Source organism: Quercus suber, unplaced genomic scaffold (genome assembly GCF_002906115.3).
Source record: "Quercus suber isolate HL8 unplaced genomic scaffold, Cork oak 2.0 scaffold_87, whole genome shotgun sequence".
NCBI lineage: Eukaryota > Viridiplantae > Streptophyta > Magnoliopsida > Fagales > Fagaceae > Quercus > Quercus suber.
Genome location: NW_027069552.1, coordinates 1,326,462 through 1,345,006, shown reverse-complemented (window position 1 = coordinate 1,345,006; position 18,545 = coordinate 1,326,462). Strand labels below are relative to the sequence as shown.

Genomic DNA, 18,545 nt, shown 5'->3' with positions numbered 1-18,545 from the left:
TGGTGGTGTGAAGTGTACCGTGGGAGAGTGTGAGGGAGTGATACAAAGGAATGTTTGTAGTGTTGAAAGAAAATGAAAAAGAAAAGGAGACAGAGTGAGTGATGGCCGGCCATGAGAGAAAGGAGATATTTGTGAGATATGTGGTGGGAGATGATGGGTTAGATGGGGCATGTGTGGGCCTAAAAAATCTAACCATGAAATTATTATTATTTATTATTTATTTATTTTTTCTTTTAAAGTTAGGACGTTACAAGCTTGGTTCTTTTAGAGCACTCTCATAAGGTGTGCCAAATGCCAAATATTTGACATTTGGCACACTAAACACCAAAAACCAACCCTCATCAGCTGTTCCAAATCTAAAAAAATTTGACACATATCTACAGTACCGTCTCAAATATGAGACGGTACGGACATCAATGCCAAACACTGTTTGGCTTATTTAATTCGTTCTCTCTCTCTCTTTCTCTCTCTTCATTTATGACTCTTTCTTCTCTCTCCTTCTTTTTTTTCTTCTTTCTTTCTCCACCTCACTTCATCTTTTCAGTTTCACCTCTCTTCCTTTTTTTTTCTTCTTCTTTCTTTCTCCAGAACCCCCACCCCTCACTTTTTCTTTCTCCCCCCCTTTTTTTTTGTGTGTGTGTGGCCTCCTTGTCACTCTCAAAGCCCATTGCCGTGGAGTTCGGCCTTGCCTTGGAGTTCAGCCTCACCGTTGAGGCTGTCGCTATGAAGCGATCTATTTTGATCTCCCTCTTTTTTTTTCTTTTTTCCTTCGATTGTGGATTCCATGTGATTGTGATTATGGGCTGTGCTTAGGTATGGTGGTGGCTGGCTATGCTATGTATGGTGGGGTTTTGTTGAAGATTTCGAGTTTTTTTTTTTTTTTTGGTTTTTGGATTTGGAATTTGTTGAAGGATCCGGTGATTGTGGTTGTAGTTTATGGCGGTGGTAGTAACGGTGGTTGTTGTTGTGGTGGTGGTTGTAGCGGTGGTTGTTGGTTCTTGGTTGGTGGTGACTGCCACTGGGCTCTGTGATTGTATATTGCTGGGTTTTAAGTAAATATATTATTTTAATGTGTAGTAAATATTATTTTAATGTATAGAATTGAAGAATAGAATATCTAATAAATGGTATGTTGTAAAATGATGTGCTAAAATGATAAAGTAGATTTTTAGTGTGTCAAAATGACATTTTTAATGAGAGAGCTAATGAGAATGCTCTTAGGGAGGCCTACTCTTAAAGTGGGCTTAGCATGTCTTGGGCTTATTTTTGCCCATGGCCCAATGCTATTTAGGCCCTATAAAACCATGTTTCTACAATAATATTAATGATGTGACAACAATCACATTTATAGAGATATTAATAATAAATCCATAATACCATTATAAGCATATTTTTAATTACTTAAAAAAAAATTAAATTACTTTATTATATATTATATTAGGTAGAAAATATTAATGGAATAACAAAAATCAAATTTATTATAAATATTTTAATAATATAAAAGTGTCAAACTAAAATAGCTAAGCATTTTCATAGTTAAAAAAGTGACAGCAATAAAAAAATAAAATATAGTTTTTTAAGAGATAATTATAATATGATGCTAATCTCGTAACATGAATAATTATTTGCTAGATCTTCAAACACTTTGTATATAAAAAGGTATTAATTCAGCTATATGACCTTTTAAAGTTTGAGTTAATGCTATAGATTAAAATTTTTTCAAAACTGACTAACTTGATCCTTAATCATCTCAAGGGAGGAAAAAAGTAAGTGACGGTTGGATTAAATTGGGTTCACTAATTTAGGGATTAATCATCTCAAGGGAGGAAAAAAGTAAGTGACGGTTGGATTAAATTGGGTTTACTAATTTAGGAGTAATTCTACGGTACCCCCCTAAAAAAAAGGGGGGGTACGGTACCCACTAATAAGTAACCTGATACAACAGGTTACTTTTTTATCACATTTGACGGTTCCATCCTTACATTGTGCAGTTCTAACATCACATGTGACAGTTCTTTTCTCACATTTGGTGGTTCCCTTACTTTTTTTCTCACATATGACGGTTCCATTCTCACATTGTGCAGTTCCAGTATCACATGTGTCAGTTTTTTTGTTACATTTGGTGGTTCCCTTATTTGTTTCTCACATTTGACGGTTCCATCTTCTCATATTGTGCGGTTTCAACATCACATTTGACAATTCTTTTTTCACATTTAGTGGTTCCCTTATTTTTTTCTCATATTTGACGGTTCCATCCTCACATTGTGCAGTTCCAATATTACATGTGACAGTTTTTTTATCACATTTGGTGGTTCCCTTACTGTTTTTTCTCATATTTGACGGTTCTATCCTCACATTGTGCAGTTCCAACATCACACGTGACAGTTCTTTTCTCACATTTAGTAGTTCCCTTACTTTTTTCTCACATTTGATGATTCCATTGTCACATTAAGTAGTACCAACATTGCATCTGACTCTATTTTTGTCACATTCAGTGGTATCCTATTTTTTTATTCTCAAATTTGACCGTTCCATTATTACATTAGGCAGTACCAACATTACTTCTGACCGTACTTTTGTCACATTCAGTGATACCCTTTTTATTTTCCTTACAATTGACAGTTCATTCGTCACAGTAAGCACTACCAATATCACATCTGACTATAATTTTACATTTAGGCTTATCACTGAGGTCACTTTTTTATTTACTAATAACCGCTCATCACAATAGTAATTTTTTTAAAGTTATTAAAAAATTTAGATTTAAATAAAAAAAAAAATCAACTGGATTTATCTTGGTTTCTTCCATACTTAATTGGTATACCAATTAACTTCCTACGAATCCCCCTTGGTAGCTTCCATCACATTCAAGGGCATACCTCCCTGTAAAATAACATAGTTGAGGTCACTTTCTTGATATTTATATTTTTATTATTTATATATACTATAAAACCGAAGATGTATAACCTTATATGCTCTCTAATTGTTCTTATGCAACATCTACAACTTAATCATAGTTGTGTGTTTATTGTGGTGTCTAAGGTTGGAGATAGGGTGACAATACAATTAGGCAAAAAATCCAATCCAAAAATTGTTGACAATTTTAAAATTTTCAGTAAACACTTGAATTGAAACTACAAATTCAGTATGAAATAGTCATCAATCAAGACTACTACACTAGGTTTTATGTTTTTTAGGCATTTTCATTAGATCCACGTGTGCAGAAGTGTCCTAAATGACTATGTTCGACACGGGTATAACCACCACAACTAAAGTGTCTATGTAATTTTGTTTCATAAAATTATTATTACATTTAGACCCATCTAAAACAAAATAAACATCCCAAAAAATTTCTACAATAACAAAAATTACCAATAGAAAAGCTAAAAACAATTAAGTACAATTGACCAATTTTACCAAAAACAAACAACCCAGTCCTTTTTAAAAAATTTATCAAAATAATTTTGTCCTTGAGAGTTTAACATTTCGACCATAATAATAAGTGTGAGCCTCATTTGAGTTCGCAGAGTCTGCACTAGCTAAGTCTGAGAAAGCCCTAATAGCAATGAAATGTTTTTGTTGTTGAAAACTTCTCTCTCTCTCTCTCTCTCTCTTTGCATTCAGGGTTTCGCAAAATTTATACAAACTCTTCATTCTAAAGTCGTTTGGTATTTGTTCCTATAAAATATTGGAACGTGTAATTTGACCATAATTGGTTATTAAAATGTCAATTTTCATCTCTATACTTTGTTCATTCATATGGGTGGCTAATAGTAGCCCTCACTAACTCCTCAGTGTAAGTAAGATCTATTTACTAGGATTTGAGACTAAGCCATATAATTTATGGCATTGTCTTCTTTTACTTGCTTCAATCTCTCTCTCTCTCTCTCTCTCTCTCTCTCTCTCTCTCTCTCTCTCTCTCTATATATATATATATATATAATTGTTTTAGAAGCAATTTCGATACTCTCTATCTCCTATCTCTTGTATTTCTTGATAAAGTTGTTTTACTCTCCGTTTGTTTCAATGTAAAATAATTTCAAATGTAAAATATTTTACATGTAAAAAATTTTACTGTAAAAAATTTTACAGAAAACATTTTCAAGTGTCTAGAATGACAAAACATGTAAAAATGCAAGCTATCACCAGCCACCCCCAAATGAGCAAAAGCCACCACCAACCACCCCAAAACAGCCACCAAATGAGCATAAACCATTAAACCACCCCAAAAAACCAGATCTAGAAGAGAGAAAAAATATTGCCACGACCATCACATGTGACTGTACTTTTGTCATTTTTGGTGATTCCCTTATTTTTTCTCACATTTGATGATACCATCTGCACATTGTGCAATACCAACATCATATGTGACTATACTTTTGTCACATTCAGTGGTTGCCTACCATCCGCACATTGTGCAATACCAACATCACATGTGACTATACTTTTGTCACATTCAGTAGTTGCCTCTCTCTCTCTCTCTCTCAACGAGTCTTCATATCTTTATTGCCCTCTTTGCACTTGAGATATTGACACAATTCTTTGGGAACTAATATAAGAAACCAATACAATAATCAACTAATAACTCTTGCATCATTACATAGTGTAATTAAAAAATCCGATAGCTCCATTCTTTAGCACTTTAAACAATTTAGAACGTTGTTGTTTATTATCCTTTGAAAGCACTAGCTTTGCTGCCAACTTGTTTTGAAAAAGTTCCAACAAGTCCTCCTACAAAATAATTAGACGTGCAATTAAAAAGTATTCCACAACAATGGAACCAAATCTTAATATAATTCTCTCTTCTAAAGTAGAAAAAAGAAACAAACATAAATTTATTAGGCATACTTGTATAAGTGCAGCAATAGTACAAAACGAATTCTGCAAGGAAGGAGCCGAATCTTGAAATAATTCCTTATTCTAAAAGATGAAACCAAAGGCATACAGGAGGCAAATCTTGAAATAATTGCTGCATACAAAAGTAATTGCATTACCATTCAAAGAAAATAACGTGGGCATATTCCATACAAATATTTCAACAAAACCAGTCATTGCACAAGTCCAAGTAGTTCAGCGTCTATATGGTTCTCTATCTCAAGTGCTTGGGATCAAATTAGAAAAAAGAAACCTAGTGTTAGTTGGTGGAAGATTGTATGGTTCACCAAAGCCTTCCCAAGGCATGCTTTCATCACTTGGTTGGCTATTAGGGACAGTCTCTCTACCAATGATAGGATTGCTAGTTGGGGAATAACATGTGATCTTTTATGTTTGTTATGCAGAGGAAGCTTTGAGAGTAGAGATCACCTTTTTCTTTAAGTGCCCCTTTCTAAAAGACTTTGGAGGAAAATTAGGAAATGGTCTTATCAAGATAGGCTTGATGAAGATTGGCATAATCTTATCAATTGTGCTGCAACAAATTGGAAAAGGTAAAAGGTTGAGTGTTGACTGCAGCATATTGGGTTTTAATGTGTGTATATACCACATATGGGTACAAAGAAATGCTATAAAGCATTTGGGAACTATTAAAACAGAGGATCAAATTGCTGGTTTTATATTGTTTATCAAAAAAAAAAAAATTTGCTGGTCTTATAAGGAAACAGGTGAAGGCAAGGATTGAAAGTAAAGGACCATATCATAGGTCTAGTATCAACACCAAAATATGTATCAGGTGGGGTATTTCTGATGTTGTATTCAAGTCTAAGGATTTGATTGGAATAGCAGAATTCTGGCTAGCTCTTTATTACTTGTTGGTAGATTAGTCCTAGTTAGCTGTGAAGTATGTTTGTATTTTTTTGTAAATAGATTGTATCGTGCAAACCTGCACCTATTTGTGTTCTTTGAGTTTTGGTTTTGGTTTGCACTTGACTTGTTTGTTCAGGTGTTTTTCCATTATTACTTTGATGTAGTTCCTGGTTGTAGCCTTTGGCTTGTTGACTACTTGGTAGCTTCTTAGATTTGAATGAAGCAACTCCAGATGAAAACAACACTGAAACAAGGTTATTAAAAAACTCAAAACATTTCATCCCTTAAATACCCAATTTTTTAACTAAGAAAAAATATAAATTTTCCAAAAGCAACTTTGATTTGAACCCCCCTTCTTTATCCCTCAAAAGATTAAACTTCACTCTCAATGCAACTATTTAACTCAACCGATGCGATCTTCTCAATCAAAATCAAGTAAAAAAAAAAAAAAATCAACTTTCTTTTCTATTGAGTAGGTTTCCCAGCAACCAAACACAGGTCAGTAAAAGAAAGCTAATTAACATCAATCCCCCATATTTGTTTCCCCTCTACTAAACCTTCATATCCAAAATCCCTATTTAAACAATCAAAAACCCTAACTCCCACATTTCCAAACACATAAATTAGTTAGCTGTGAAGTATGTTTGTATTTTTTTGTAAATAGATTGTATCGTGCAAACCTGCACCTATTTGTGTTCTTTGAGTTTTGGTTTTGGTTTGCACTTGACTTGTTTGTTCAGGTGTTTTTCCATTATTACTTTGATGTAGTTCCTGGTTGTAGCCTTTGGCTTGTTGACTACTTGGTAGCTTCTTAGATTTGAATGAAGCAACTCCAGATGAAAACAACACTGAAACAAGGTTATTAAAAAACTCAAAACATTTCATCCCTTAAATACCCAATTTTTTAACTAAGAAAAAATATAAATTTTCCAAAAGCAACTTTGATTTGAACCCCCCTTCTTTATCCCTCAAAAGATTAAACTTCACTCTCAATGCAACTATTTAACTCAACCGATGCGATCTTCTCAATCAAAATCAAGTAAAAAAAAAAAAAAATCAACTTTCTTTTCTATTGAGTAGGTTTCCCAGCAACCAAACACAGGTCAGTAAAAGAAAGCTAATTAACATCAATCCCCCATATTTGTTTCCCCTCTACTAAACCTTCATATCCAAAATCCCTATTTAAACAATCAAAAACCCTAACTCCCACATTTCCAAACACATAAATCAAACACGAAGACCTAATTTTTAATAAGCAATATATCAGATATGATAAAGCAATCACCTTTCACAAGGAAAAAAAAAAAAAAAAGAAGAAGAAGAAGAAGATAAAAACGAAGGCTTTGCGATTTTTGTACCTTAGAGAGTTTGAGGAGATCGTTCTATCGGAGATCTGGTTTTGAGAGAACAAGGAGAGAAGGATTTTTTTTTTTTTTTTGGTTTTTGGAGAAACATGGGGAGAGAAGGATTTGGTTCTATTATTTTTTATTTTATATGCTAAGTTGCTATACCGGTAACTGGTATCCCACTAAAATTGAATAAACGGTCAAGATTAAAAACTATTAGATTAGATGGTTAGGATTTGTATAGGTACCGTATCCCCCAAAAAATAGAGGGGGTACAGTAGAATGACCCCTAATTTAGGGATTAAATCGATTCATTTTGGATATGATTGGAATTAGTCTAGACTGAGATGTTGACTATATTTTAGGCAAGTAAAAACAACCTTACGAAATACCCGAGGTTAAAGTGAAGAAAAAAACAAACAAATAAAAAAATAAGGTTCAGTGGAACCCATTGATCACAACTCGCTAGTAGCAGCAGTAGTAGTATAAAAATGAGTTGAGGAGTTAAAAAAGTTGCAGAGGTGAGTTGTGAGTATTTCTATTTGGAAGTGGGATGTAATTGTAAAGATGGAAGAAGTAAGTGTAATCTTATTATCATCAAGTGAAGATGAAAAAGATGAGGTGAAGAAGAAGAAGAGAAAATATGAAGAAGAGTACAAAGTGGTTTCAGATCTAACTGGTTTTGACAACCTCAGAACTATGATTGAAGCTGAAGCTGAGGCTTTCAACAGAAGGTCAAGGAAGAACAAGAAGAAGAAGAAGAAAGGAAACAACAATAATCAACCTGTACGTCTTCTATCTCTACCTCTATTTCTGAACATTAAATCTGAAACAAGTAATTGAAACATTCATTTATATGTATGTATATATTCTTGCTGCTATGTTAGTTCGTAGAACATTTTTTAATTAAAAATTAAAAAAATTGTAGCTTTTTCAAAAACCCAAGTCATTATTTCTAAGATCGTTTCATTTCGTTTGAGATTCCAACTAATGGTAAAGGTGAGTTAGATTTTACAGGAAACAAAGACGGTTGGAAAAGCAGAGAAAATAATAATGGTAAAGATGAGGCAAGAAATTGAGAAGCCTATAATCTTCATAACAAGCAGTGAAGATGAAGAGGAAGATGAAGATGAAGATGAAGATGCAAACAATGTGAAAAAGAAAAAATATGAAGAGGATTACCGTGTGCTTTCAGATATGACTAGCTTTGACAACCTTAGAGCTATGATTGAGGCGGAGGCTTTCAGGAGAAGGAAGAAGAAGAGGAAGAGAAATAAAAAACACAAGTATATAAACATTGTATGTGGTTCTATCTCTGTTTTCCTTCTTTAATTTTTCTGTTTTTGAAATGATTGTTTTCTTTTTGTTGTTTGTTTCCTGGGAAAGAGTTAGGGAAAAGATGCCTGATATGCTAGTATTATGGGGATCTTTTCTTTTAAAATTGTTCTTCTTTATACAAAACTGGTCTGATGGTGGGTGAAAGAAAAAGGGGCCCCTAATATAAAAGGAAATGACAGTAAATCCTAAAGTTTTTGTTTTTTTTTTTTCCAAAAATTAACAAATCCCATCCTAGAGGTTTTTGATTAACATAAGAAATTCAATAAAATCCCTCGAATGGTCATATTTTTTGTGAAAGAAATAGCCCTTGGTTAAGTGATAGTGTTCCTAATTTGTTATTGGCTTATCTAATTCACACGATTTATTCCAAAACTTAAAATTGCTTAAATAGGTAAGTAGGTAACTCAAGGGCAAAATAGGTATTTCATTGTATTTATTATGTTTATAACAAACCCCAGGGAGGAGACTGTCATTTCCTTACATCTCAAGGGAGGTTGGTCATTGGTGTAATTTTCCAAAAAAATAAATAAATAAAAAAGAAAGAAGAGAAAAGGAAGTTCTTGAAACAGATACAGTTATGTCATTAATGATATGCCCCAAGGAGTTGTTATGAGTTGAAGTGTGTGTGTGCGCGTGCGCGTGCGTCTAGTAACATTGGATAATCAGATGTAATAGTTTAGGTATGCATGTATTATTGGGATTTTTAATAGTTTTCTTCACATAAAACTACAAGATGTACAAGACTTACCATAAAAGTGATGAGGAACATGTGCATCATAATTTGATTTATGGTCTAGATTGTGTGTGCTACCTCTCAAGTTATCAGCTTCTGCTTCACCTTGCTACAGATTGATGCATTGAGTGACATGCAGCAGTCAAGTGAGGTTCAAGCTGTAGAAACAACAGGAAAATTGGATGCTGAGGCAGTTGAGGTAACTAAAATTGTTGTGCCACACAAAAACGTAGTTCAATGGTAATGTGGATCTTTAACAAGACCAGCAAGGAATATGTTTAGCACTACCTAGATTAGGATTACACCTACTAGAACATTTTTTAAAAAACTTTTTATTTTCTGAGAATGTGAAAGAGAGAGAAGATGAGTGAAAAGATTGATCAGAAAGTTCAAGAATTAATTCAAATTCTTTATTAGTATTTTTCGAGTATGCCTGGAAAGTTTGAGTCATTGGCTGCACTCAAGTAATCAGTGGTGTTCACTGTCTCATCTAATTTACAGGAAACTTATATGGCAGAAAGAGCAGAGAAAGTAATATCGGTGATGGTGGACCCAGAAATAGAAAAACCTGTGATGTTGAAAGCCAGCAGTAAAGACGAAGATGCAAACAATACGAAGAAGAAAAAATACGAAGATGAATATAGAGTGATTTCAGATTTGACTAGTTTTGACAACCTCAGAGCTATGTATGAGGCCGAGGCTTTAATGAGAAAGAAGAGAGAGAGTTTGAAAACAAAGAAAGAAAATATTGTATCTTGTGCTGAAGAAGTATCTGTATGTGGGTCTTTTACTCTTGCTTTGTTGTTTCTACAATTCTTGGCACTGATTTTTATTTTTGTTCCTTCTGCTATTTGTTTTTTTGTTTTTTGTTTTGTTTTGTTTTTTTTTTTTTTTTTTTTGGTGGAAATATTGAGGATAAAAATGGGAAATTTCTTATTTTTTATTTTTGTTCCTTCTGCTATTTGTTTTTTTGTTTTTTGTTTTGTTTTGTTTTTTTTTTTTTTTTTTTTGGTGGAAATATTGAGGATAAAAATGGGAAATTTCTTAATGGTAATTGGTGTGCTGAATTCTTTTTTTGATTGATGGTTTCCTTTATTTCGTTTAGGCTTATAGTTTCATTACTTCAATGTTTTAAACTGTTGGAAGTTTTGAGCATCTCTGTTTCTTAAAATTAAAATTATGGTTTTGTTTTGTTTTGTTTGTTTTTTTCCCCCAATAGCTTTTCTATTCATTAGTGAGCTGTGATATTGCTTCTGATATTGCAAGAAAAGAAGAGTGGACTGACATAGGTGTTAAAAAAATTGTTGCTTCTTATTTCTATACCTTTTCTGTGCATGCATAAGCTCTAATGTAGCTTCTGATGTTGCAAGTGAAGAAAAGTGGGCTGCCAAAGCTGTTAAAAAATAGGCTTTAAAATTATTTTGGTCCCTAAACTTTTAAAAGTTCGTTTTCGTCCCTAAACTATTGAAGAGTTCATTTATCATCCCTAAACTATTGAAAATGTTTCACTTTTTGTCCTTAAACATTAAAAAAAGAAGAAGATCATTTTCATCCCAGAACTATTGAAAAAAGATCATTTTTCGTCCCTATTTTTGTCTCAAAACTATTGAAGAAAACTCTTTACAAAGTTTAGGGTTGAAAAGAGACTTTACAAAGTTTAGGGTTGAAAAGAGAACTTTTTAAAGTTTAGAGATGAATTTTTTTTTTTTTTTGGTAAAGTTTAGGGACCAAAATAATATTTCTCCCTAAAAAATATAATTTGAAACAGAAAGAGCAAGGACATTAAAATGTTATCTTTACCAAAAAATTGTTTGAAGTCGAATTTATATGTGTGTACTTATTTAAAAAAAAAAAAAAGATTGTGTATTGGTGTTATTACTGAAATTCTTTTGTTGCTGTTATTGTTATTATTATTATTTTGTTTTTATTTTCTAATTTTCTTTTCTAATTGAAAAACATCAAACAAAAGCTTTATGTTAAAACTGAAAGGACAATCAAGTCTGCTAGAAGGAACCAGAAGACTTGAGTACTATAAATTATAATGCATAGCCTGAAGCCTTTTTTGGTCTTTTTTGGTCTTCTTGAACTTGAGTAGTATCTAATTTTCTTGTTCTTTATCTCCCCTTCTTAGAGATCAGAGATTGATACACAGACCTCCATTTATTCCATTTTGAGATTGGTAGGCATTGAATAACTAACCTACTCCAATTCCGTTTTGTAACTGCTAGAAGATAAAAGTTGGAATTCAAAAACTTTCAGAACCCTGCTCCTTGTATCCTTCGCAATTTCCTGAACATGTGACCTAACTTTAATTCCCACTGATTATCAACATAACCTTTTTCTGCCTATGTTTTTTTATTCATTTCTTGGACACCCTCAAGAAATTCGACTGAGGTGGCGGCACAAATTCATCCTCATTCTTGCTACGGGTTCTCTTCCGGTTGAAGCTTCACTATCATGAATGGTTACATGAATTTAAATGGAACTGGAATTGTTTTTCTATGAAAAGAAAACCTGCTCTTAAATTTGATCGTCACTAACCCTAGGAGCCAGTACATTGTAATTGCAGCATCATAGTTTGACAATCTCCAATGATTGACTTTCGCATTCACTTGCTACAGGTTGATGCTCCAAAAGAAGTAGAGCAGTCGGACAAAGTTCAAGCAGTACCAACAGCAGAAGAATTGGAAATTAAGTCAGTTGAGGTACAGAAAATATTGTTCCCCAAAACTTTTAAGTTGAATGGTCACTTAAATTGTTAATATTGGCAAGGAAATATTTAATTGCAGTAGGCACTACCTAGATTATTGGTATTTCTTGCCTAATCATATGTTTTCTCACGGGTATTGGATATGATTTTTCATTTTTTCTTTTATTTAATACCAATTCACCAGACAGTGGTCTCTGTGTTTGATTTTCCATTTTTCATCCTTAATGAGGTATTTGAATTTAGTCTTCTGAAAATGGAAAAGAAGATTCAAGATAGGGGAATGATTGATCATTGCTAACTGCTAAATGCTCAAACAAAGAGGGTTCAAATTCAAATAATAAATTCCAAAAGACCAAGAGTTTGTTTGGGATATGATGAAAAGTTTAGCTTATTTGAGTTTTTAGCTTCTTTTTGGTACTGTTTATGGGTCCCATTGTACTATATAGCTAGCTTTTAACTTTTTTTTTTTCCCTACGCTTTCAGCAAAAAATTTCAATTTCAGCTAAATAAGTTTTTCCCAAACGGACACCAAGTGTTCGTTTGGTAATAACTTATTTAGCTTTTTGTTGAAAGTGTGTTAAAGTATCCTTGTACTTAGAAATTTTTTTTCGAAAAAGTGAGAAAATGCAGGAAAAAATGAGGTTCTAAAATGCTGTACATAAATATTAAAAGCTAAAAGCTAATGGTTGAAGCTAGTGCCACCAAGACTACTGAAAAGATTTAGTATTTTGTGGGAATTAATTGTTTGTTCTAGTCTTTTTTTTTTTTTTTTAATAATTTTATTTGGGACAAATTAGAGTATTCAAACCGCTGAGAGAAAGATTTGCATTTTGGACTGGTGTTTCATGTGCAAGTGTAATAGTGAAACTATTGACCATCTTTTCCTTCATTGCACGGTTGCTCTAGAGTTGTGGGATATGGTTTTTGGGTTATTTGGAGTTTGTTGGGTTATGCCTTTCTCTGTTGTTGGGCTTTTGCTTGCTGGCAAGGTCGTTTTGGTCGCCATCGTAATGGAGATCTTTGGATGGTTGTTCCTCATTGTTTGATGTGGTGTATTTGGAAGGAGAGAAATAGTAGGTGTTTTGAAGACAAGGAGCGTTCCATGCCTGATCTCAAGCTTCTTTTTTTTGGAACCTTACTTGATTGGTTTCTGTGTGGAGAAACCATCCTTTTTCTTCTATTTTGGATTTTCTTGATTTTTGTAATGTTCGTTTTTGATTTGTTCACCTCTGTATACTCCCTGTGTACTTCGGTGTTCCTCTCTTTTTGATTTCAATGAATCTATTACTTATTAAAAAAAAAAAAAATTCTTCTGTTCCACACACATTAGGATATCTCTTACTCTTAGGATTGTCAGCCAACCACTCTCTACTCTTAAGCCAAAACAACCAGCCACCATTTCTGACCTCCTAGGGTAAGCAGTCAGTCTCTTATTTTGACTTCTTAGATCTGCGATGTATTCCCATTAATTTCAGCTTGACTTATGTTGTGATAGCCTGCCTAGATATAACTATTAGCTAGTTTGTTTCCTACTAGTTAAAGATTATAAATAGGTGTTATGAGTATAAAACTAGGGGCAAAAGAGTATACTTTATGTATACCTATATATATATATATATCAATAATATGTTATATGTTAGGGTTAATTTTTAATAACCTGATACATATGTTTTCTCCAAAATATGGTATCAGAGCAAGGTTAGCCCTTTTGCTGTTAACCCCACAACCATCACCCACCCACCTCCTGCTGCCGACAACCACCACCCACTCACTTTTCGCTGCCGATAATCACCAACCAGTTCTAGTCTTCTTTCTCTGATGACCCACTTGCACAATTTTTCGCCACCAGTCGTAGCTCTGACTTCGTGCCACCAGCGGAATTCCAACCTTGGGTACTGATTTGTCTTTATTTTCTACTTGATGGCCTCTCTATGTGCTTTGTTGGGTAGCCTTGGGTTGGTTTACAGTGCTGAGTTTAAATATTTCGTATTGCTATGGAATTGTTTGTGGCTGTGGTGTCAGAGGAATGTTTTGATTCAACTTTTGTTTCAATCTGATATGTTTTGATCTTCTGTTTGGGCGATCTTTGCTGGCACTTTATTTGTGGTTTGATCCATACCTAGTGCTGGTTTGATGTTATTTGTATTTCCGAAGAGATATTCGTTGGATTTGTAGGAGTGGCTGTGGTGAATGGCCTTTGGACTTGCTGATTATTGGAATACTTTGGTGTTGAATTTGTTATTTGTTTGGTTGTAGTTAATTGGCTTCGGGTCCACTAGTTTGTTCTTTATTGTGAGTGTGTTGATCAGATGGCTGCTATGGAGACCAAAAGTGGTGTTCAACCCACTAATTATTTCTTGGCTCCTGATGTGCTATCCATTACTTCCATTCATCTTAATGGAAGTAATTACGCTTAGTGGGCCCAGGTAGTTGAAGTGTTTCTTCTTGGTAAAATGAAGTTTAATTATGTGATTAGTGAACCCCCTGTATCTACGGACTCTAAATATGCTGATTGGAGAGCTGAAGATGCACAAATTAGGAGTTGCTTGTGGAATAGCATGGATTTTAAGATTAGTTGTAGTTTGGTTTTTTAGCAACTGCTAAACTTGTTTGGGAATAAGCCAAGGAGCTTTACTCTGGTGTTAACAATTTGAAGCAAATTTGTGTTCTTCATCAAAATTATTTTACCTTGAGTCTTAGTGATTTGTCTTTGGAAGACTACTATAACAAGTTTAAGGGTATATGTGAAGAACTCAATATTTATCAGCCCATCTCCTCTTACGTTAAAACCATGAAGAAATAACGAGATTCTATGAATGTTGCTCACTTCCTCTCTGGATTGCCTACCCAATAAAATCACAAATTGTAGTTAGTCAAGACCTTCCTTTATTGAGTGAAGTTTTTGGTAGACTTAGACAAGCCACATTGTTTGACTCTAGTACAACTACATTCCCTTCCACTTACAGTGATGCATTACCTTCTATTGATAAATCTGCCTCTGCCACTTCTAGAGGGAGTAACAGAGGTGGTTGTGGAGGTCAAGGCCGTGGAGGTCATGACCAAGGGGGTCGTGGTAGTGAACAAGGAGGCCGTGGTAGAGACGTGGCCTTCGTAAGTGCAATTATTGTCATGGTGAGAATCATACGGTGGACTTCTGTTGGAAGTTGTATGGTAAACCCTTGGCTCACCAAGCTAGTCTTCAAGTTGAAGAACTGCCTTCACAGTCACTTCCACCATCATCCAAAGTAGTCTCTATTCTTGAGGAAGAGTACCATGCCTTCTGTCTATGCATTCTAACTCTGTTGGGTCTAGTTCTACAGCTACTTTGGCTCACCTAGGTACTTCCACTGCTTGTCTTGCCACTCAAGAACCTTGGGTCATTGACTCAGGTACTACTAATCATATTACAAGTACCTCAGGTTTCCTCTTTGATCTTGAGCACTCTAGTAGTCTTCCCAATGTTACTTTGGCAGATGGCTCAGCCTCTACAGTTTTTGGTTTGGGCACTACCAATCTCAGTCTTAATCTTTCTCTCTCTTTTGTCATATATATTCCTGATTTTCCTTTTAATCCTTTGTTGATTAGTAAGCTTTACTACCTAGATTGGCGTGGTTCTTCCAGTTTAGTGGCTTCTCACTTGTCTATCTCATCTCTTCAAAATCATTGTTGCCTTGGTTCATCCATCTATCAAGAATTTGAAGTTGTTAGTTCTGTCTTGTCATCAATTGAATCATTACAATGTGAAGCATGTCAATTGGGTAAACACCAAAGGGTGCCTTTTTTCTCTAGGCGTGAGAGTGTATTAGTAGTCCTTTTCATTTAGTTTATTCTGATATTTGGGGTCCAATAAACACTCCCTCATTATTGGGATTTGGATATTTTGTCACTTTTGTTGATAATTATTCTAGAGTCACCTATTTTTATCTTATTAAAGAAAGGTCTGAATTCTACTCAATTTTGAAATCATTTTTTATGGAAATAAAGACTCAATTTTATGCTTTACTTCGTATTTTTCGATTTGATAATGCTCGTGAATATTTTCATACATCTTTGTCTCAGTTTTTTGATGAGCATGGTATAATTCATCAATCTTCTTGCCCCTATACTCCACAAAAAAAGGGGTTGCTGAACGCAAAATGCGTCATTTGTTAGAGGTCACTTGTGCCTTATTGTTTCATATGCATGCTCCCAAATCATATTGGAGTGATGTTGTTCTAACTGCTTGTCACCTGATTAATCGCATGTCATCCACTATTCTAGGTGGTCAGATCCCTTATACAGTGCTTTCTCCTAATGCACCTTTGTTTCATCTACCTCCTAAGATCTTTATTTGTGTGTGTTATGTTCATATCTTAGGTCTAGGGAGTGAAACTTGATCCTAGGTCAATTAAATGTGTTTTTCTTGGGTATTCTCGAACTCAAAAGGGATACCGATGTTATTCACCTACTCTTCATTGTCATTTCATTAGTGCTGATGTCACATTTGATAAGTATCAATCTTATTTCTCTTCTTTGGTTGGTAGTGACAGTTCTCTTCCTTGTCTTCCTCACTTCTTGTTTGTGTCTCATACTGAATCTCCTCAAAAACCACTCCAGGTGTATCGTTGTTGGCTGAAACCTCCAACAGAGATTTCGTCCTTGCCTAGTGATCCGCCTCCTAATCTTGACTCTCTTCCCATTGCTTTGTGCAAAGGTAAACGTGCTTGTACATCTCATCCTATCTGTCAATTTGTCTCTTATGGTCATTTCTCTTCATCTCTCCATGCTTTTACCACATCCTTGAATTCTACTATTGTTCCTAAGTCTGTCCAGGAAGCTATGTCCATTCCTGGTTGAAAGTCTATTATGGAGGCAGAAATGTCTGCATTGTCTAAAAATGCTACTTGGTCTTTGGTTACTTGTCCTCCAAGGAAAACTATTGTTGGTTGTCGTTGGGTGTATACTGTGAAGTACTTGCCTAATGGTTCTATTAAGTGTTTGAAGGTTCGCTTGGTTGCCAAAGGGTATAACCAAAAATATGGTGTTGACTATGTAGAGACATTCTTGCCTATTGCTAAAATTTCTTCTGTTAGGATTTTGATCTCCTTAGCTGGTAATTTGGGTTGGCCACTATTTTAGTTAGACGTTAAAAATGTTGTTAAAAATGCCTTCTTAAATGGTGATTTAAAGGAAGAGGTGTATATGGAGCAACCACTTGGGTTTGTTGCTCAGGGGAAGTCTGGAAAGGTGTGTAGGTTGCATAAGGCCATCTATGGTCTTAAACAATCTCCTAGAGCTTGGTTTGGTAAATTTAGTGAAGTAGTGTTAAAGTTTGGATTGCGACGTTGCCATTTTGATTACTTTGTGTTTTCTCATGCCTTTGCAAGAGGAAAGATTTTGCTGATAGTATATGATGATGATATTATAATCACTGGTGACGACTAGAAGGGTATTGATGATTTGAAGAGATACCTTCAAAACTCCTTTTGAACTAAAGATCTGGGTAAACTTCGTTATTTTTGGGTATTGAGGTAGCATAATCTAAAGAAGGCATCAATCTATCTTAAAGAAAGTATGTGTTAGATATTTTGGAAGAAACTGGCTTGTTAGGATCTAAACCAGTGGAGAGTCCTATGGATCTTAATGTCAAATTGTATGAAGATCAGGGGGAGCTGTTATCTAATACTGAGAGATATCGTCTTCTGGTTGGTAAACTAAACTATCTCACCATTACTCACCCATATATATCATTTGCAATCAGTATTTTGAGCCAGTATATGAAAGATCCTCGCCTTCCACTCTGGGAGGTAGTTATTTGGATTGTGAGGTATCTTAAAGCACATCCAGGCTGTGGTCTTTTGGATAAAGCTAATGGTCACCTATAGGCAGAAGCCTATACTGATGCTAATTGGGCAAGATCACCGTCAAATAGAAAATCCACTACCAGGTGTCCAGATTTGGTTCAGAGCCAATTTTTGGTGGGTTCAGAGTTGTCTTTTCCTGTAATTGAGGTGGGTTGTGGTTTGATTGAATTTGAGATTCCTAGATTGGTTTGGGATGACTCTTTGTCTTCGGATAAGGGTGAGGAAGCTTTGAATTCTGTGGACATTGCACCTTTGGCTCTGTGGGACCCAAATGGTGTTCTTGATCTCGTCACTTTGGAAGATGAATCAGATGGGTCTTCTATGAACGAGGAATTGGGGCCTTCAGAATGGGTGAGAAGGATGATCAAAGGGTTTGGTACTTTTGTGAGATTCCCCATTGCTTGTTGCGAGAGACAGTGTATTGATTTTTTTTTCAAAAACCTGAGAGGGTTTGGGAGTAGCAAGCGACTGTTGTTACTACTCGTTGGGCAAGCAATTCTAGCTGAAAAGGTATGAGGGAATTAAGAAATTTGTTTTCTAAAATTAATTACGATGGGCATTCTGGTAGAAGTACAAGAGGCAGTTTGACATCCTTTGGTTTGAGTTTGGCTGTTGGTCAATGAACTTGAAATTTTTGTCTTGAAATGTGGGGGGATTGAATAATCCTCATAAGAGAGATGTTGTGAAGAATCTTTTAAGGGAGTGGAAGTGTGATATTGTATGCCTCAAAGAATCTAAATTGGATAGCACCAGCTCTATCTTGGTAAAAAAATCTCTGTTGTAGCCCTTTTGTAGATTTTTTTTTTGGGGGGGGGGGGGGTCTTGGATCCAAT

The 18,545-nt window shown here is 34.7% G+C and overlaps 2 protein-coding genes across 5 annotated transcripts in view; both read left to right on the top strand.

Annotated features, from left to right (window-relative positions):
• The first annotated feature begins 7,497 nt into the window (after nt 1-7,497).
• On the top strand, nt 7,498-13,465 carry LOC112032111 (uncharacterized). 4 transcript variants are annotated; one of them, XM_065774157.1, is made up of 5 exons: nt 7,498-7,874; nt 8,097-8,387; nt 9,275-9,358; nt 9,661-9,933; nt 11,781-12,639. In XM_065774157.1, the coding sequence occupies exons 1-5, from the start codon at nt 7,656-7,658 to the stop codon at nt 11,919-11,921; spliced, it is 1,008 nt and encodes a 335-aa protein (XP_065630229.1). In that variant the 5' UTR covers nt 7,498-7,655; the 3' UTR covers nt 11,922-12,639. The 4 variants fall into 4 exon arrangements, with proteins under 4 accessions (XP_065630229.1, XP_065630232.1, XP_065630231.1 ...); XM_065774160.1 differs by having other exon boundaries at nt 9,661-9,937; nt 11,781-11,871; XM_065774158.1 differs by having other exon boundaries at nt 7,502-7,874; nt 8,106-8,387; nt 11,781-12,351.
• The window catches only part of LOC136061328 (uncharacterized), a gene marked incomplete in the record, with an annotated part of 13,690 nt that continues 6,931 nt past the window's right edge, over nt 11,787-18,545 (top strand). The window contains 1 exon segment of the mRNA XM_065774161.1: nt 11,787-11,864.